The sequence below is a fragment of the Colossoma macropomum genome, unplaced genomic scaffold (assembly GCF_904425465.1).
Source record: "Colossoma macropomum unplaced genomic scaffold, Colossoma_macropomum, whole genome shotgun sequence".
Lineage (NCBI taxonomy): Eukaryota > Metazoa > Chordata > Actinopteri > Characiformes > Serrasalmidae > Colossoma > Colossoma macropomum.
Window position 1 is genome coordinate 6,896,861 of NW_023494798.1, and position 21,759 is coordinate 6,918,619.

The 21,759-nt window shown below is 39.3% G+C and overlaps 2 protein-coding genes across 2 annotated transcripts; both read left to right on the plus strand.

Annotated features, from left to right (window-relative positions):
- Positions 1–174: 174 nt before the first annotated feature.
- Positions 175–6,380, plus strand: LOC118818085 (extracellular calcium-sensing receptor-like; the record flags this gene model as incomplete). The annotated part of the gene is made up of 7 exons (XM_036585199.1): positions 175–325; positions 1,185–1,296; positions 1,452–1,752; positions 1,910–2,686; positions 3,560–3,784; positions 5,216–5,339; positions 5,467–6,380. Coding segments are annotated over 7 exons (2,604 nt in total), but the record flags the coding sequence as incomplete, so codon positions are not given.
- A 2,160-nt stretch (positions 6,381–8,540) lies between these two features.
- LOC118818538 (extracellular calcium-sensing receptor-like) lies at positions 8,541–21,365 on the plus strand. Its single transcript, XM_036585784.1, has 9 exons — positions 8,541–8,853; positions 9,956–10,150; positions 10,876–10,920; positions 11,810–11,861; positions 16,607–16,907; positions 17,074–17,844; positions 18,285–18,509; positions 20,218–20,341; positions 20,452–21,365. Exons 1-9 carry the CDS (start codon positions 8,541–8,543, stop codon positions 21,363–21,365), a joined length of 2,940 nt encoding a protein of 979 aa, XP_036441677.1.
- Positions 21,366–21,759: the final 394 nt, after the last annotated feature.

The window sequence follows — 21,759 nt, forward strand, 5'->3', positions numbered from 1 at the left end:
CTGCTGAGCAAAAAGAACATAAAGGCCCGTCTCAGTTTTGCCAGAAAACATCTTGATGATCCCCAAAACTTCTGGGAGAATACTCTGTGGACTGACGAGACAAAAGAACTTTTTGGAAGGTGTATGTCCCATTACATCTGGAATAGAAGTAACACAGCATTTCAGAAAAGGAGCATCATACCAACAGTAAAATATGGTGGTGGTAGTGTGATGTTCTGGGGCTGTTTTGCTGCTTCAGGACCTGGAAGACTTGCTGTGGTAAATGGAACCATGAATTCTGCTGTCCACCAAAAAATCCTGAAGGAGTATGTCCAGCCATCTGTTCGTGACCTCAAGCTGAAGCGCACTTGGGTTCTGCAGCAGGACAATGATCCAAAGCACACCAGCAAGTCCACCTCTGAATGGCTTAAGAAAAACAAAATTAAGACTTTGGAGTGGCCTAGTCAAAGTCCTGACCTGAATCCGATTGAGTTGCTGTGGCATGACCTTAAAAAGGCGGTTCATACTCGGAAACCCTGCAACGTGGCTGAATTACAACAATTCTGCGAAGATGAGTGGTCAAAATTCCTCCACAGTGCTGTAAAAGACTCATTGCCAGTTATCGCAAATGCTTGATTGCAGTTGCTGCTGCTAAGGGTGGCCCAACCAGCTATTAGGTTTAGGGGGCAATCACTTCTTCACACAGGGCCCTGTAGGTTTGGATTTCTTTTTCCCTTAATAATAAAGACCTTCATTTATAAACTGCATTTTGTGTTTACTTGTGTAATCTTTGTTTAATATTTAAATTTGTTTGATGATCTGAAACATTTAAGTGTGACAAACATGCAAAAGAATGAGAAATCAGGAAGGGGCAAACACTTTTTCACACCACTGTGCACCACAATTGAACACATCAGAGACAAACAGTGGTGTGCGTCACTGCAATTATTATTCAAGTCATAACCACGCCTCCTGAGTCTGAGCTCACACCCACAGATTATCATAACAAGGTGGCATTTTAAAGGCAACCACCGTCCTCTTCAAAGGGCTGAGAACTGCCGAGAATAGCATGCAACCCACGTCAACTTTAATGATGTTTTTATCAATGTTGTGGATAACTGGGATCAATCCAGCAGCTTGTAAAGCTGACGCGCTCAGCTGCAGGCTGTGGGCTGAGCCTCTGATGCCTGATCTTTATATGAAAGGAGATATTGTGATTGGAGGGAATTTCGCCATTCATTACTACATGAGATCGGAGCAGAACAGCTACACCAGACAGCCACTCCAGCCACAGTGCTCTGGGAGGTCTGTCTGTGAGTGTGGAGTGAAAAGTGCAGGGAGCATCACAGAGAAATTATAACAATCCAATATCCACTTTTTGTGATCATGTGCTATTGACGTCTACAAGTATTTGGTTAAAAAAGAGAAACGTATGTTGTGTAAATGTTCATATATCTTGTGTTTCAAAACAGTATGAATTTCAGGGAGCTGCGCTTCGCTCGTGCCATGGAGTTCACCATCCACGAGATCAACAACCGAACAGATCTCCTGCCGGGAATCACGTTAGGATACCAGATACACGACTCGTGCTTTGAAGTGCCGATGGCTGTCAAAGTTGCATTTCAGTTTGCAAACGGGATGGAACCATTTTACAATGATACTGATTCCTGTTCAAAATCTGCAGCCGCCGCTGTTCCTGCTCTCGCGGGAGAGACGTCTTCTACGCTCTCAATTAGTATGTCCAGAATACTAGGTCTATTTGGAATTCCGCAGGTGATTGTAGGCTGCATTAAATTGTGCAAATTAATTAATTTTGTTTAGTAATGACTGAAGAACCATATCACGTCGCATTAATACGCGGTAGAATTAAATCAGGCCTTTGGAAATACGTGTTGTTGTTTTTTTTTTCCTTTTCTACACTGAATAACAGGTGAGTCACTACGCAACCTGTGCATGTCTGAGTGATAAGCGACAATATCCTACCTTCTTCAGGACCGTGCCTGGTGACCAAAACCAAGCGGCCGCACTAGCAAAAATAGTCAAGCATTTTGGCTGGACATGGATTGGGGCAGTGCGCAGCGACTCAGACTATGGAAATAATGGAATGGCGTTGTTTCTAAAGGCTGCGCAAGAGTTGGGCATCTGTGTGGAGTACTCCGAGGTGTTTTACAGAACACAACCGCGCAGTAAACTGGAGAGAGTGGCAAACGTCATCCGCAGATCAACAGCCCGGGTAATAGTAGCGTTTGTCCACGAAGGCGAATTAAGGCTTCTGTTGGAGGAACTGACAAGACAGCCGCCGCCTCCCCTTCAGTGGATCGGCAGCGACGCGTGGATCATGGACCCAGAGTTTCTGCGCTTTAACATGTGCGCTGGGGCGATAGGATTTGGCATCCCCCCTTCAGTGATTCCAGGTCTCCGTGAGTTTCTTCTGGATCTCTCTCCAGAACAAGCACTGAAATCGCCTCTGCTAACGGAGTTTTGGGAGAGCTCGTTCAGCTGTAGTCTAAAAGGCTCCTCAGTGGGCGTGCGGAAGTGTGACGGCCGCGAGGATATCCACGCGCTGCAGAACTCCTATACAGACACGTCGCAGCTGCGCATCACTAACATGGTGTACAAAGCTACGTATGCCATAGCGCATGCCATCCACGGTGTTATGTGTAATGACACGCAGTGTGACAAGAGCGCTAAATTCGCACCATGGCAGGTATAAAAGTGACGCAAGGTTGCTTTATAATTTAAATAAGCATGACTTTATTGTAAAAAATTCCTATTGACGCCTCTATACATGTTTTATCTTGAATTTGTATTTTACATTGTACATTAACTAATGCTGTCAAGTAGCCTATGTGTGTTATTCCGTTTCAATCTTAGAGTCAGTGACTCTTTCATGTGTAATAACAAAGACAGTTTTTTTTTTTTGTTTTTGTTTTTTTCTTTAATGTAGGTGTCAATGTTTTAGCCAAGTTTACCAGAAATATCAAAAAATATTTAACTAAACTTACACTTCTCAGAGTTAGTGTTCGTCCTCCGACATATCCCAAAAATAAATCTTTGATTTTAAAAATCTCCTCTTTTCTTCTACTGCTTCACAATTGACAATAACGTTTGGATAAGATTTATAATTATATAAGTTTACATTTTTGTTAACATTATATTTTTACAGTAGAAACTGAAAATCAAGCGTCGAATTTTTGGCTTTTCATAAACATTATACTCCTGCATTATCCTTCATGCCGAAAATGACAAAAGTAAAAAAAGTAAATATCAAAAAAGTAAAAAAATAAAAATAAAAATAAGAATAATAATAAAATGAAGGAAGAATCATCACATAATATTTTTGGTTAATTTAGCAATACGTCCAACATAGATAAATAGTTTTGTTTTTTTTTCTTTTTGTTTGTTTTGTTTTTTTTCATTTTTTTCACTTGTCACTTCAGTGGTATAATTGCCCCGATTATTATTTATATTAACTCACCAACTTTTTTTTTTTTATTAATGAATCGAAAAATTGATCATAATTAACAATGCAAATTCAAAGTTTCGTTCTCAGTTTATTAATTTATGTGTTCCACTGCAGATACGCGACCAGCTCAAGAGAGTGAACTTCACTACAAAGAACGGTTTTCAGGTCTCGTTTGATTCCAGTGGAGATCCTGTTGCCGTCTACGAGCTCATTAACTGGCAGTTTAATAAAGATGGTGGTTTGGATTTTGTGACTGTTGGCCGCTATGACTCATCCAGACCAAGAGGTCAGGAGTTCAGTATGAGCAGAGCTATCATCTGGATGAGGGAACAGACCGAGGTACAGTATAACATTTTCAGTACCCTTTGACTGTAAACCCAGGTCAGTTAGCAAATCTCAAAATAATTAAAGCAGCCAGTTGTATAAACTGTTTTCTAAACTGTTTTAAAACGTTTTTTAAAAAGGGCCTTCCATAAAAGCAAGTTACTACCATGAAATTAAATGAAAAGATTGTAATTAAAATAAATAAATAAAATAAAATAAAATAAAAACAGGTTTAGCGCTTTTATACATACCAAATTGATGAAACTCAAAATATTTACTTCCCTCTCTTACTATCGAAGCCAAGATCATTTTACAGTAATTACAGTAATTAAAATTATGACATAACTGATAACACTGCAATTCGGTGGAAACTAGTTGCCTTAAATAAATTCAATACCTCTAACTAAAAAAAAAGTGTTTAGAATATTCCAATTACATTCATTTTGTCATTTGCTGTAAACACTTGGATTGTGGCAGCACTACATGAGCACTGGAATTAAAGATCTCTGAACTGCTCCTTCTACAACAAATAACACACTACAAAACAATGAGTATCACAGAGGATGTCATCGCAATTGTGGGGTAATTGCCTTATTAAATAGATGAGAAATCAACTTGTTTACCTCTAAAGTAGTAATACAAGCTGGGCTTAAAAAGTGTTCTGTAAATGAACAGACAAACAAACAAACAAACATCATGAATCATAAATATTTCTAACGTAAATCTAAACCCAATCACAAAGATGACATGGAATAACAGACAACATTTAATGATAACTGATGAAAAATGTGAAAAATTACAAGAAACCAGTAAAAGCATGAATTGCTTTTTAAGAAATCATATGACATCAGGTGAAAAATTCATTTAAACATCATTAGGTTCAATTAATCTATCATGGATGGTTCTTTTTACTAAAACCTTCAAAACGAAATCTAGCGAATCAAAAATTAGCAACCATTAAAGAAAAAGAAAAGAAATTTAATAGAAGATGTTGCATTTATTTCACAAATTCTTCACTCAATCTAATGTATTTCAAGTTTATCAATAAAGACGATGAGAAAAACAATCATCAGTACATAACACCGTGAATGTCAGACTTTTTTTTGACAACCGTTAAATGATTGCATTTGTCTGTTTGTGTGCTTATGTCTGTGTGAGTAGGTGCTATAACCAATTGTGTACCTATATAACAGTAGTAAAGACTGCAATGGTAAACTGTAGCACAAAACACCATCATGGATAGGATAATAAATATCTTTAAATAATATCTAAACCTACAATTTAAAGTAAGTATAATTTAACCTCAGGTTAAAATTATGGGTCCATGACTACTTAAAATTGAAAAATAAGAGATATTTATCACAAACCAGAAAACCCATTTAATGTCACTTTGGTTCTTTCCATGTGATATCAGTGAATGATTTGCATCTGTCTCATATTTGTCAGGTGCCAAGATCTGTGTGCAGTGAGAGCTGTCCTCCAGGAACCAGGAAGGCTGTGCAGAAAGGAAAGCCAGTCTGCTGCTATGACTGTATACCATGTGGAGAAGGAGAGATCAGCAACAAGACAGGTTGGGTATCACTATTCGGTGTGCAGTTTTGCTCGCGACAATGATTAAACAATGTTTAGTTGATTTCAGTCACTTGTGTTTTTTGCCCCCAATTTAAATGTTCTGAATATGCTTTCTAACTTCTTAGACTCTTTGAACTGTATTCGCTGCCCTCCTGAGTTCTGGCCCAACACCCACCGAGACAGCTGCCTCCCCAAGCCTGTGGAGTTTCTTTCCTGGGATGACACTCTGAGCATCATCCTGACAGCATTCTCCATCACTGGGGCCTTCATAGCTTTGTGTGTGACTGCTGTCTTCTACAAACACAGAGCTTCTCCTATCGTCCGAGCCAACAACTCAGAGCTGAGCTTCCTGCTGCTCTTCTCACTGACTCTGTGTTTCCTCTGCTCACTTACTTTCATTGGTCAGCCCTCTGAGTGGTCCTGTATGCTGCGTCACACAGCATTTGGGATCACCTTCGTCCTCTGCATCTCCTGTGTTCTGGGGAAAACAATAGTGGTGTTAATGGCCTTCAGAGCTACACTTCCAGGCAGTAATGCCATGAAATGGTTTGGGCCTCCACAGCAGAGACTCAGTGTTCTTGGTTTCACTCTCATACAGGTCCTTATTTGTGTGCTTTGGTTGACAATATCTCCTCCTCTCCCCTTTAAAAATTTTAAGCAATACAAGGAAAGGATAATCCTGGAATGTGGATTAGGTTCAGCTATAGGTTTCTGGGCTGTGCTGGGTTATATAGGATTTCTGGCTCTTTTGTGTTTTATTTTGGCTTTTCTAGCACGGAAGCTGCCTGATAACTTTAATGAAGCCAAGTTCATCACATTCAGCATGCTCATATTCTGTGCAGTGTGGATCACCTTTATCCCAGCCTATGCAAGCTCTCCTGGTAAATTCACTGTAGCTGTAGAGATATTTGCTATTCTGGCCTCAAGCTTTGGTTTGTTTACTTGCATTTTTGCTCCCAAATGTTTCATAATCATGTTTAGGCCAGAGCAGAATACCAAGAAACACCTTATGGGTAAAGTTCCCTCCAAGTCTCTCTGAGACTCTCACCCAAATTGTAAAAAAAAGCACAACTGTTTAGCACCTTTTAAAATTATCCTGATTTATTGAGAGGCATATACATACCATTCCATGAGCTCTTCCAATGTTTATTCATAATTAAACTATATGTTCTGTTTTATTTATATATATATATATATATATATATATATATATATATATATATATATATATATATTACTCATTAAAAATATTCTACTTACATCATAACAGATAACAATATATATTGCCAAATTAAAGTGATTTTTCCAATAACATGACTTTCTTCACTTTTATATACTAATTCTACATCAAAATGACATCCTTATTATTGTTTTGAGAATGTATGGCTTTAAAATGTAACATAACACAGGTAATGGTAAGCTTGTATCTAATGGAGGTTTGGTGGTAGGATGGTCCTCTCTTTCTTATCATCATTCAGTGTGATGCTATTCTTTGCATCATCTGTTAGCTGAGGCACCGGAATCGGTAACTTGCATTCTTTTGAGTGTGTTGGACTGTCCAATGACATTAGCAGAGACTCTGCTTCATGTTTCTCCAATAAGCGCAAAAAAACACTGGGTACATCTGAACAAATATGCTTTTTTCTAAATTTTCATACTCGTCATTGTTACCTAAGAAATAAGAAAAGGCCTGACCTACCTGTTCAGTGAGATCCAGCAGTGTGCAGTCAGTGAACTGTGAACACATTCTGCTATATTACAGGAGAAGTGTCTTAGTCTGCTGGTGGATGTGATTTCAGAGCATCAGACGTAACTGAATAAGCAGTTACTGTTGTCCTCTGATGTTCTTGAACTGTCCCAGGACATTGCATTTAGAACGGTTAGAAAAGACATGGCTTTATTTGGCTGGAAGCACATGAGGGTTGGGCCTTCTCATGGTAATGTGACCCGTTAAAAAAAAATGCAAATATAACAGCACATTGACTAATCGTTAAAATAATCCCACAGGAAGGGGTGTTTGTGTGCAATGAGAAATTAGTGTGGTAATAGGAAATATTTAAAGTGTTAATTCTTATTCATGTTCGATACATTATTTTCTTTATGTCTGTGGCAGCTAGCTAGAAGGGAGGATTTGGGGTTAAAGTCTATTGACCTTTATCAAAGGACCTGTGGGTACCTGTAAAAAACCTGATCTGCTGTCTTTGGGTATTGGCTTATATACTGGATTGAAAAAAACTATCGATGATCGATTGCTCATGCCTGTGTCAGCCAAGAGGCGGCGCTCTCGCTGTGCCTCTCTTCATTCGCTATAAAAACAGAGAAGAGAAAGCACAATGGATAGTTTGTCCTTTAATTATGTCCCCCTTTACAGGTAAAAACACACAAACCATAAACATTTCTTTCTAAGAACAAGTTGAATCCAGTATATAGCCTTACTTAATGTGTGTTCTGTGATGGAAAAGCGTTTTGTACGTAGTTAAATATGTTTGTTGTTGTGAGCGGTGAAGTGGCTAAGCGAATAAACCTCCCATAGTTAGCAAAAGACCACGAGGCACACTGCGTGCTGCGTCTGAGTAAAACAGTGTGTGCGAATGCCGAATATGGTTGGTTAAAAAGTAGTAACCTACATACTTCTGAATGTCAGATTGCAATGGTTGAAACATAGTACTTTACACATTATTGTAGTAGTATTCTGGTTTATAAGAGTTGAATGTAAATGGTTTAGAGGAAAAATAACAATTGACATGTTAAGCCAATCTTTCCTATGACGAGCTTGCCTGTTTTTGTTATGTTTATGTTTTCGTTGATTTCATGATGAAAAGATAAAGAAAGTATGAATGGAAAATACTGAATTTGGCACATTTGTCATTCGAAAGTATGTAAGCATAAACTAGATGTACATCTTATACGACAACGGAGAGTTTGTCCTTTAATTATCTTCCCTTTTACAGGGCTACTACAATTTTGCACGCACCGCTGGGATGTGCGTAAGAGTTGGCTAAGTCCATACCAGGCAGCAGTCTTCCTTGTCACGCACACCCTTTATAAACACCCAAGCCAGCAGCAGAGTGGGGTAGGAGACTTAGGTGGAGGTGAAGTAGGCAGCTGACGGAGCAGTGCATGCACTTGAGGTACAGGGTGTGCTAGTGGCAGCAAAGTCTGGTCAGTATTAAAGTCACTACTCACTCACACTGCAAAAATGGATGCACTAATGGAGACTCGAGAGGAAATTGCTGAAATATTGTGCACATTATCCAGAGAGAAGCTCATAGTACTCAGTAGCTTCCTCGGCATTCATAGTGAAGGCCTAGCAAGCAGTACACGCCTCTCCCTCATATCCCTGATTAGTAATCATCTTGTGAGGAAGGAGCTAGGGGACTTAGAGGACTGTGGCTTGGCTGAGCTCTTAAGTATTTGGGAAAAGTTGAACGAATTGGTGGCTGCTCCTATTATGAACACTGCTGAAGGAGAGTCAATGAGTAGCGAAAAAGAGAAACTCAAACAAGAAATCAGTACATTACAGCAAATATTGAAACAAACAGAGTGAAATAGCTACTCTCTCCAATTATGACAGCAACTCTCCAGCAGATATGAATGCAATACAAATGGCTTCTGAAGTTAATCCTGCCAACTCTCAGTACATAGAACTGAGACAAATCCTCCAGCCAGTGTGGCATAGAGACTTTAAGATATCTGGCCAAAAGGATAGATTATCATTCTCCAGTCTTGCTCGTCAGATTGAAACCGGACTGAATATGGGCTATTCAGAGCAGGAAATTATTGATGCAGTAATCTGAGCAATCACACCAGGGCTTCAGTTGCGCAGCTACTTAGAGGGGAAAACAGATTTGACTTTGCCCACTCTCAGACAAATTCTTCGGTCTCACTATCAAGAGAAAGGGGCAACAGAATTACATGAACATCTCACTACCGAAGCGCAGCGCAGTAAAGAGTCACCATAAAGCTTTCTAATATGCACGCTGAACTTAAGGCAGAAAATTCTGTTGGCCTCTGAAGAAGCTGAGTCTGGACTAAAATATGATCCTGCCCTTGTTCAAAGCATGTTCCTACATGCTGTTCTCAATGGGTTGCAGAGTGACCGTATTCAGCATGATCTTCAGCCATACCTCTTAGACCCCAACATTACAAATGAAGTGCTTCTTGAAAGATTAAACATAGCATGCACAAATGAAACAGAAAAACAAAACAAAGCATGTGGGTCTGACCGCACTGCTACTGTCAGTTGTGCACAGTTAGGAGAACACTCTTCTGAACTGAAGTGCCATGCTAAACAGATGTAACAAGGTATTTGGTCACAACTAAGGAGTCTCAGTGAGGACATTGCACAAATTAAAGAGACAGTATAGCAACCTGTATCGGAACCTCAGCAATGTCTTGCAGCCTCCAGTCAGAAACCAGAAGCGTCCACAACACAACAATCTTCAAAAGGTCTACCCCAGAGTTACCAGCAGTCACCAGAATGGGGTGTTGCAGTATATGAACAGCCTTGTGGTCTGAGTATAATGCAAAATGATCAGCAGCAAGGGCCCTGTTTAGAAAAAAGACAGCAGCTGTGGAAACAAAATCAGTGTGTTGATGTGTCTCGGCCTCCAGTATTTCAGCCACAGCAAACTCCCACTCCATACCAGTACCCTATGCAGTTCCAGCAGTGCTCTGCATTACAGCAGTACCCAACCAATGCCAAACCGCACCAGTTTCCAGTACTACAGCAACCTTCTCCAGCCCTACTTCCACAGTATACTGCACCACCTCAGTACACTGCCCAGCCTTCGCAGGGTGTAACTCAGGGTCAGTTTCTATTCTTAACAGCCTATGTCAATAATAGTATCTATGAACCACATCTTCATTGAAGAAGGGGCAATGCATCTAAACTGTGGCTTCAATTCACATCCCATTGAGGAACACAAACTATTACTTAAAGCACACTGCAGTCCAACTTGAAAACTCAAAGTCCATGCTAAGCTTGGAGATCAATTCAAAAGCATGTCAGCATGTGAAACAGTCCATGACTTGGAATCAGTTTAAGCATGTAACGATATGAACTAGTCCATACTCAACTTCAAAATCAGCTCAGGAGCATGTGTATATTAACTACAAGTCCATGCTTAACTAAATGTGTCAGTCCCAACGCACATGAACAATAAGAAAGCATCTCTGACTGATGAAATGCCTCTTGTTCTCTAAACAGTCCATAGTCCCCTTTTTTCAGAAAAGGTGCCCTATTACTGTAATAGTCCATGAACACTAGAGCAACTCTCATTTGCTGAACCAGTCTATGTCCATCAATTTACCCTAAACAGTCCATTCTTTCCTAAAGAGGCAGAGGATTGTGGGCTTGTGTACGGGGGCATACATATCACAGGTGTGTACTGGCTGAGCACTGTACTTGTAAGTCTCTCCCTTGCTTAGCTGCAGAGGTTCGATGCAGGGATAGGGACAGTACCCATCATCACTATCACTTTCTTTAATTGTATTTCCAGTAGTCACTGGTTTTCCCCTTTTCTTTTGTGCAGGTTTTTGTCTTCGTTCAGAGATTGGTTCTGGGTTGGGCTTCATTGGTAAGTGTTCGCAGGGCATAAGAAGGTTGCGATGAAATATTCTTGATCTCCCCATACCCTGTTCAGGTTTTATTTCATAAAGGGGCATGTCATCTTCAACTTCACGAATAACAACATGAACACCTTTTTCCCAGTAATTTCTGAGTTTACCTGGACCCCTATATGGAGTCAGGTTCTTTACCAGTATTTGATTTCCAGGCTATAATTCTGTGCATCTCACTTTCATGTCATAGTTCTTTTTGTTTCTCTCCATACCTTTCTTTGTGTGTTCTCTCACTATCTGATACGCTTCCTGCATACCTCGTTTCCACTGTTCCAGGTACTGACTTTGGTTGGTTGTACTTTTGTCAGTTTCCAATCCAAAAAGAGCATCAATGGGGAGTCTGGGGGACCTACCAAATAACAAAAAAAGGAAAAAATCCGGTTGTTTCACTTCTGGTACAGTTATACGCATAGACTGATTTGTTGAGTGACTCTTTCCAATTGGGGATGATATGGGCTTGTTCTTGATCCTGCAACGCCACTATACTTTCTCAACTGTGCAAAGAGCTGGTTTTCGAATTCACCACCTTGGTCGTGGTGTATTCGGGAGGGAAATCCAAATCCAAATCTCAAAACAAAATCATTGAAAAGATGGTCAACCACTGTTTCCCCAGACTTGGATGTTGTAGGATAAGCTTGGGCAAATTGAGTAAAGTGGTCTATTATTACCAGGATATATTCATATCCCCCCTTACCCTTTTCCAGATGAAGAAAATCAATTGAAACAAGTTCAAATGGCTGTGTTGTGACTTTGCTGTTGAGTGGTGCTCTTGTTTCTCAACTTGTTTTTTTTCTGTTTGAGGCAGGTGCATATTCTCAGAACATAGCGCTCAATATCTTTTTGCAGGTGAGGCCAAAAAAGTGCAGCATTTGAAGAACCATGTATCTAAATTTCCCAGGTAATACCAGTTGTGGTTTTCTGCCCTGCTTTGCGGTGAAGCGTACCATTATCATCCAGTACAAGTTTATCCCAGTCCCTCAGGAGACACTTAGTGGCTGTGTTTACTGTACACAGCTGTGGAAAAATGAAGGCTTTGTTCCTGATCGAATATAGTCAATAACTGGTCCTATATCAGTGTCTTTTGCTTGTGCTTGCTGCATCTCCGTCTTTCACAATGGTATGATGGGGGATGTACACAGGTTTTCTTCCCCCACATTTTGGGTGGGCACTGCCATAACCCATGGTATTTTAGAACCTTGCTGTGCTTCAACAGCTTGAACTGTTGCACTCACAGACTCTGATGATAATTCTTCGGTACATTCTCTCATAACATCCTCAATGTCTGTTGGCATCCGAGACAGGGAATCAGCATCAACATTTTCTTTCCCTGGCTGATATCGGAAATGAAAATCGGCTAGCTCAGCAACCCATCGGCAGCCAGTAGTGTTGAGCTTTGCTGATGACACAACATAAGTCAGAGGGTTATTGTTGCTGAATACTGTAAAGGTTGGGGCATAATAGAGGTAATCTCTAAATTTTTCGGTGACTGCCCATTTAAGAGCAAGGAATTCTAGCTTTCCACTATGCAAGTTGTAGTTCTTCTCTGAACCAGTCAAAGTTTTTGAACCATAAGCAATTAACCTTAGTTTGGCGTTTTGCTTCTGATAGAGAACGGCACCTAACCCATCATTAGAGGCGTCGGTGTGAAGAACAAATGGCTGAGAGAAATCGGGAAACCCTAGCATAGGTGGTTGAACCAGGCAGTCAATTAACTTCTCCAGTATTTGTTGATATTCTTTGGTCCAAGTTATTGGCTGCTAAAAGGGTACACCATGATTTTTCAGGTTTCTTTTTTTCTGTTGTATTGCTGATTCTGATTTGCCTCATTGTCTGGTGCTAACTTCAACAGGTCATACAAGGGGTTGGCAGTACATGAGAAATATTTAATATACTGGCGATAGTAACTAAGAAGGCCCAAGATTCTTCTAAAAGGCAAAAGAAGGGGGATGACTTTATTAAGGGTTTTGATGGAGATGTCGGGATGACATCTAATTTTGAAGGGGAGTGTGTGACCTGTTAAAAAAATGCAAATATAACAGCACATTGACTAATTGTTAAAATAATCCCACATCTTAATGGATATTTAAAGATGGTGTTTGTGTGCAATGAGAAATTAGTGTGGTAATAGGAAATATTTAAAGTGTTAATTCTTATTCATGTTCGATACAGTATTTTCTTTATGTATGTGGCAGCTAGCTAGAAGGGAGGATTTGGGGTTGAAGTCTTTTGACCTTTATCAAAGCACCTGTGGGTACCTGTAAAAAACCTGATCTGCTGTCTTTGGGTATTGGCTTATATACTGGATTGAAAAGACTATCGATGATCGATTGCTTATGCCTGTGTCAGCCAAGAGGGGGCGCTCTCGCTGTGCCTCTCTTCATTCGCTATAAAGACAGAGAAGAGAAAGCACAATGGAGAGTTTGTCCTTTAATTATCTTCCCTTTTACAGGTAAAACACACAAAGCATAAACATTTCTTTCTAAGAACAAGTTGAATCCAGTATATAGCCTTACTTAATGTGTGCGTTTTGTATGTATTTAAATATGTTTGTTGTTGTGAGCGGTGAAATGGCTAAGCGAATAAACCTCCCATAGTTAGCAAAAGACCACGAGGCACACTGCGTGCTGCGTCTGATTAAAACAGTGTGTGCGAATGCCAAATACGGTTGGTTAAAAAGTAGTAACCTACATACTTCTGAATGTCAGATTGCAATGGTTGAAACATAGTACTTTACACATTATTGTAGTAGTATTCTGGTTTATAAGAGTTGAATGTGAATGGTTTAGAGGAAGAATAACAATTGACATGTTAAGCCAATCTTTCCTATGACGAGCTTGCCTGTTTTTGTTATGTTTATGTTTTCGTTGATTTCATGATGAAAAGATAAAGAAAGTATGAATGGAAAATACTGAATTTGGCACATTTGTCATTCGAAAGTATGTAAGCATAAACTAGATGTACATCTTATACGACAACGGAGAGTTTGTCCTTTAATTATCTTCCCTTTTACAGGGCTACTACAATTTTGGAGGCACCGCTGGGATGTGCGTAAGGGTTGGCTAAGTCCATACCAGGCAGCAGTCTTCCTTGTCACGCACACCCTTTATAAACACCCAAGCAGCAGCAGATGGGGTAGGAGACTTAGGTGGAGTGAAGTAGCAGCTGACGGAGCAGTGCATGCACTTGAGTACAGGGTGTGCTAGTGCAGCAAAGTCTGTCAGTATTAAAGTCACTACTCACTCACACTGCAAAAATGGATGCACTAATGGAGACTCAAGAGGAAATTGCTGAAATATTGTGCACATTATCCAGAGAGAAGCTCATAGTACTCAGCGGCTTCCTCAGCATTCATAGTGAAGCCTAGCAAGCAGTACAGCCTGTCTCTCGCATCCCGATTAGTAATCATCTTGTGAGGAGGAGCTAGGGGACTTAGAGGACTGTGGCTTGTTGAGCTCTAAGTATTTGGGAAAAGTTGAACGATTGGTGGCTGCTCCTATTATGAACACTGCTGAAGGAGAGTCAATGAGTAGCGAAAAAGAGAAACTCAAACAAGAAATCAGTACATTACAGCAAATATTGAAACAGAAACAGAGTGAAATAGCTGCTCTCATTAAACAACAATAGCTTAACTCATTAAACAACATTTGAAAAGTCTTTCTCTCCAAATGAAAGAAAACAGGCACTTTTTTTTTTTTACAGATAAATCACAGTAAATATTGTACATTTTTATATCAATTAATTTATAATATTTAGCTCTGTCTTTCAGTTTACATTGATTTTGAGTATTGGAAACAGCAGATAGTAAATATGCAACTCAATTTGAAATTAAAAATAAAGCCTATTTTGCTGTATATCTGTTTTAGCACTCAGCATGTATCCGAATGGACAGAAAATCAGTAAAAAAAAATAAAAAATGGCTGTCTTATGCTAATCAATAATAAGCAATAGCATAAGCCACCATCAAAATTCTTGCTTTTTCACTTTTTATTTTTGATTTGTTATCTGTGAAAAATCCCGACCTGCATTAGGCCTCTCTGGCCCAAACTGCCTAAGGCCTTATTCAGCTGTTAGTGCTTGGACCCGCCCATTGCCACTAACAGCTACCTATCCAACGTTCACCTATCCTTAACCCTGACATTAACCTAACCTTCACTCTGGTCTCAAGCCTAAGACTGGTATTAATAATGATTCCCGCACTATTGAGAATTGACCGACTTTCGAAAGACAGTTTGTAGACAATCTACTGAATGCTTTCCAAGTGAACCCCTAGCTAGTGGATGGGAATTGATGAAACTGAGGGAATAAGTTGGGTATGCTTGAGATTACGTGACATATCTGCTTTATGAACATATCATTCAAATCCATGGGAAACATGGACCTGGCCCCCTGTCCAGACAGTTAGTGTTGTCCTCCGACTGTGAAGAACTGTCCAATGAGGTTGCATTACCAGCAGAAAAGACATAGCTTTACGTCTCGGAAGAAGCAGATGTAACAAGGGAAATAGGTAGGGTAACAGTTTATTCAGATAGATCAATGTAATGCTTCAAAGATGCCTTTGCATTTGACTTAAATTCTACTAATTGTCTAAAAAATAGCTTGTTTTACTCTAACCCCAACATCAGTCAAAAACCTAAACAAAGCTTAACTCTTGTCCTAAGCCCATATGGAACACATCTATTCAAAATGTATTTATCAAATACATTTATTGCAATGTATGAAAATTTACCAAACAATGCATTTTTAGATGTATATTTAAATTGCATTTATTTGTATTTGTTATTATTTGTTTCTTTTTAAATTGTGTGCATTTTTGACAAAGGTTACTGGTAGACCTAATTATACAGGAACTGATTGAATGGCACTGATTTTGCATTAGTTATTGTATCTTTATTTTCATATGTATTTCATATGTACATGTATTTTCAAATATAGTTGAAATTTATAATAAATAAAAATATAGGTCCACATACTTTTACGTATTTACTTTTTTTTCCATATAGGAGTCTTAGCTTTGTAAAACTATTAACTCTAGGGTGAAACAATTGTTGGTGCGAAATTTTATGGTCAAACAACTCTGCTTGGGAGTGGAAACCTTACACCATAATTCAATACATCCGAGACAAATACAAAAGTTTTTATCTACCACTATAATTACTATTAAACACATGGCCACGCCTACTGAGTCTGAGCTCACACCCCCCAGAGGATCATAATAAGGTGGCTATTTAAATGCATTCACTTTGGCCTTTAGAGGGCTGAACACTACCGAGCACGCCATGCAGCTCACTTCGATTATAATAATGTTGGAATCATTGCTGTGGTTAACTGGGCTCAGTACAACAACATGTAAAGCGGAGCCGGTCAGCTGCAGGCTGTGGGCTGAGCCTCTGATGCCTAGTCTTTCTATGAATGGAGACTTTATAATAGGGGGGATTTTCTCTATTCATTTCTACACGACATCACAACAGAACACCTACACCAGACAACCACTACAGCCACAGTGCTCTGGAAGGTCTGTCTGTGAGTGTGTAGTGAACAATGTAGGACGAATTACAGAGAAATGATAATGATCAAATTTCCAATTATTGAAATCACACACTCCTTATTGAGTTAATAATGTTTTAATCTTGTGTTTCTGAACAGCATGAGTTTCCGGGAACTGCGCTTCGCTCGTGCCATGGAGTTCACCATCCACGAGATCAACAACAGAACAGATCTCCTGCCGGGAATCACGTTAGGATACCAGATACACGACTCATGTGGTGCAGTGTCGATGGCAATCAAAGCTGCATTTCAGTTTGCAAACGGCATGGAACAATTTTTCAATGATACTGATTCCTGTTTAAGATCTGCGGCCGCTGCTGTACCTGCTCTCGTGGGGGATTCTAATTCCACCCCATCTATCAGTATGGCCAGAATACTGGGTCTTTTTGGAATTCCACAGGTGATTGTAGGCTAGTACCACACTAACCAGTGCATTTTGAAACATATATCAATTTTAGTACGTTATAATTTAGGCCGTATAATATCTCATAAATGACCACAAGAATTCTTTGAAGCGTATCAATAACAAATAACACTTCTTTCTACTTGTCTGTACTGAATAACAGGTGAGTCACTACGCAACCTGCGCATGTCTGAGCGATAAGCTTCAGTATCCTGCCTTCTTCAGGACCGTGCCTAGTGACCATCACCAAGCGGCTGCACTAGCGAAAATGGTCAAGCATTTTGGCTGGACATGGATTGGGGCAGTGCGCAGTGACTCAGACTATGGTAATAATGGAATGGCGGCGTTTCTAAAGGCTGCGCAGGAGGAGGGCATCTGTGTGGAGTACTCCGAGTCCTACTACAGAACACAACCGCGCAGTAAACTGGAGAGAGTGGCAAACGTCATCCGCAGATCAACAGCCCGGGTAATAGTAGCGTTTCTTGCCGCAGGCGAAATGAGGCTTCTGTTAGAAGAACTGGCGAGACAGCCGCCGCCTCCCCTTCAGTGGATCGGCAGCGAAGCCTGGATTATAGAAACAGAGTTTCTGCGCTTTAACATGTGCGCTGGGGCGATAGGTTTTGGGGTCCCCCGCTCAGTGATTCCAGGTCTTCGTGAGTTTCTTCTGGATCTCTCTCCAGAACAAGCACTGAAATCACCTTTGCTAACGGAGTTTTGGGAGAGCTCGTTCAGCTGTCGCTTAAAGGGCTCCTCAGAGGGCGCGCGGGAATGTGACGGCAGCGAGGACATCCGCGCGCTGCAGAACCCATATACAGACATTTACACAACGTCTAACATGGTGTACGAAGCTACGTATGCCATAGCGCATGCCATCCACGGTGTTATCTGTAATGACACGCAGTGTGACAAGAGCGCACAATTCACACCATGGCAGGTAAAACTGCTGCAAAACAGCCCCCAATTAAAAATGAAATAAGTATGATTTTACCGTACAATTGTCATTCTGATACTTGTATATTAAAGAGGCTATTTGGGCGATTCTATCAATTGGATTTTAGTCTTTTACAAAAGCTAAAAATATGGAAAAAATTACTTCCTTGACAACAAAGTTCTCACATATATATATATATATATATATATATATTAGTCTTTGTGACTCCACTGCTGTATGGTGCCTTTTCTTGCAGAACATGGGTAAAAAGAACATTAAAATACTTTGAAAACTATTATTCAGCATAGGTTCTTACTGGTTAATTTAACAATAAAACTAATGAGAAAATAACAAGACAATACATAGAAACAATTAATAATATTTTACAGTTTAAAATCACTGTTCCTTTCACAGTTCCTGTCAAATTATATGTTCCACTGCAGATACTCGAGCAGCTCAAGAGAGTGAACTTCACTACAAAGGATGGTTATCAGGTCTCGTTTGATTCCAGTGGTGATCCTGTTGCCGTCTACGAGCTCATAAACTGGCAGGTTAAGAAAGATGGTGGTTTGGATTTTGTGACTGTGGGTCACTATGACTCATCCAGACCAAGAGGCCAGGAGTTCAGTATGAGCAGAGCTATCAGCTGGGTGGGAGGACAGACTGAGGTACTTAAAAAACTCTCTTTCCATGCACTGTAAACTTGGTGCACAGCTCAAATTAATTAAGGCAATAATGTTACGCACACGCACACACACACACACACACACACACACACACACACATAAACACAAACGTACATTGACAATTGACAACTTTTATTAGTCGACTAGTTATTGCAAAAGTAGTCCACTCCTTGTAATTACCGTTGCTAAAGTAGAAAATTGGAAGGTCGCTATTATTTATTTATTTATTTAGTGCAGTTGAAGTTTGATTGAGAACAACAACTCCAAGCTAAAGAAGTCCTTCATTAAATATTTTGTGGCGAAAATTTTGTAAAATTAATTTAGTACCACTAACTAAAAAGAAAAACAGTTTAATAACACACACACACACACACACACACACACACACACACACACACATCGGGCAGAAAAACAGGCGAAAAAGGCGATAAAATGGCTTTGTCTCATTTACACAATGAGTGCACTTTCCCTTAAAAATCACACAAACAGGCCGCAAAACACATTTTACTAGATAAATGACAATAAATGTGACAAATATTATTATAAAATTAATAAAATTAAGCTATGTCTTTGTTTACATTGATTTTGTGTATCACAGTTTTAGCACTCAGCATGAATCCAAGAACACAGAAAATCAATAAAAAACGTTTGCCTTATGCTAAGAGTTTATTTTTGCTCATACTAACTAATAGAATTATTGTACTTTCAGCGCACAGCAGACTAACAATGTCTGAAAAGGTATCTGAGGTGCCACTTGTTTTTAAGATCTCTATAAGCAAAAAGTTACAAAATTTTCAGGCGCTAAGAAAATTTTTTTATCAGCAATGATCAAAATTCATAAAGATACCAAGTTTCCAGAGTAGCGCGGGGTCTCCTGAAAATAACAACATGTGGCCTGTGTGACTGTCACAAGTAAATACTTTGTAATTGTAATTGCCCCAAAATACCAAAGAAAAACAATTCCCAAAAAATTGAGTTCTACGGGCTAGTAAACACTGGCGTCAAAGAAAACTAGACTGCTCTTTATATAAGTTTACTTTATAATTGGTATCAATGAGATTTTCAAAGAATTTGTACCTTGTCTCTGTGTAAGTAGGTGCTACAGCCGATTGGTTACCCTTATAGAATTAATACTGATCGCAAAGGTAACACAAAATGCCATCATGGATAGCTTAGTAAGTATCTGTTAAAACAAGTTTTATCCTGAAGATGTTTCAACCTCAAATTACAATTACATCATCATGACTAAAGAAAATTGAGAAATTAGGTATGGAACCGAAACCTGAAAATCCATTAAAATGCTTTTACTTTTTTCATAAGATATCATACAAAAAAGCCATTCAAATATTATTAAGTTGTCAATTTATCAAACATGGAAAGTTCCTTTAAGATAAAATTGCAAAGAGGACTCTACTAAATTAAAAATGACCAAATTTGCATAAAAAATAAATACATCATTTAAAACACTGAATATATTTACCTCAGTATGATTGGTGAATATATATTATGTTTTTTAAAACTCAATCCATTTAAAGAATTTCAACAATGCCATTAAGTGTTAACCAAGAAAAATGTTCATTTATGCAAATTATTGTGAATTATTGGGTATTATTATTATTATTATTATTATTATTATTATTATTATTATAGAAAAGCTGTGAATGATTTGCACTTGTCTCATACATTGTAGGTGCCAAGATCTGTGTGCAGTGAGAGCTGTCCTCCAGGAACCAGGAAGGCTGTGCAGAAAGGAAAGCCAGTCTGCTGCTATGACTGTATACCATGCACAGAAGGAGAGATCAGTAACAGGACAGGTTACGTATCACAATACAGAATGATGGGGACAGCTATAATTTATTTAATTATTTTGTCATTCTCTTACAGTTCTATCTACAGTTGAAAGTATATTTTTCTAATCTCTCAGACTCTTTGAATTGTGTTCCTTGCCCTCCTGAGTTCTGGCCCAATGCCCAGCGAGACAGCTGCCTCCCTAAGCCTGTGGAGTTCCTTTCCTGGGACGACACTCTGAGCATCATCTTGACAGTGTCCTCCACCACTGGGGCCTTCATAGCTGTATGTGTGGCTGCTGTCTTCTACAAACACAGAACTTCTCCCATTGTCCGAGCAAACAACTCAGAGCTGAGCTTCCTGCTGCTCTTCTCACTGACTCTGTGTTTCCTCTGCTCACTTACTTTCATTGGTCGGCCCTCTGATTGGTCCTGTATGCTGCGCCACACAGCGTTTGGGATCACCTTCGTCCTCTGCATCTCCTGTGTTCTAATGAAAACAATAGTGGTGTTAATGGCCTTCAGAGCTACACTTCCAGGCAGTAATGCCATGAAATGGTTTGGGCCTCCACAGCAGAGACTCAGTGTTCTCACCTTCACTCTCATACAGGTCCTTATTTGTGTGCTTTGGTTGACAACATCTCCTCCTCTCCCCTTCAAAAATCTAAAACAATACAAGGAAAGGATAATACTGGAATGTGGATTAGGTTCATCTATAGGTTTCTGGGCTGTGCTGGGTTATATAGGATTTCTGGCTCTTTTGTGTTTTATTTTAGCTTTTCTAGCACGAAAGCTGCCTGATAAATTTAATGAAGCCAAGTTCATCACATTCAGCATGCTCATATTCTGTGCAGTTTGGATTACCTTTATCCCTGCTTATGTCAGCTCTCCTGGAAAGTTCACTGTAGCTGTAGAGATATTTGCTATTCTGGCCTCAAGCTTTGGTTTGATTACTTGTATTTTTGCTCCCAAGTGTTTCATAATCATGTTTAGGCCAGAGCAGAACACCAAGAAACACATCATGGGTAAAGTTCCCTCCAAATCTCTTTGAGAGTCTCATACAAATTGTACATGTAGCACTGAGATTCAGCACCTTTAATAAAATGAATAGATTTCTGGTTAAATTTACATTTGCATGGTAGTTTCACCAATGTATGTTGGTAATTAAACTGTATTTTATGTTGTGATGGGTAAATAGACATAACTATCCTTTTCACATGTAACACTTCAATAATAAAATATAATAGTATATAATAAGTTAAATGAATTGTTTAGAAATTTGCCTTTCAGTATTCTTAGATAAGATCTTAGATGTGATATTACACAAGCTAATAGTATTTCATCAAGTCTTGGCGGATAGGCTTTCCTTCTCTCTCTGCATATTAGTAAGCGCAATGCTGTCCTTTGCAGCTTTTAGTAGCTGAGGTAAAGGAGTTTGCAATTAC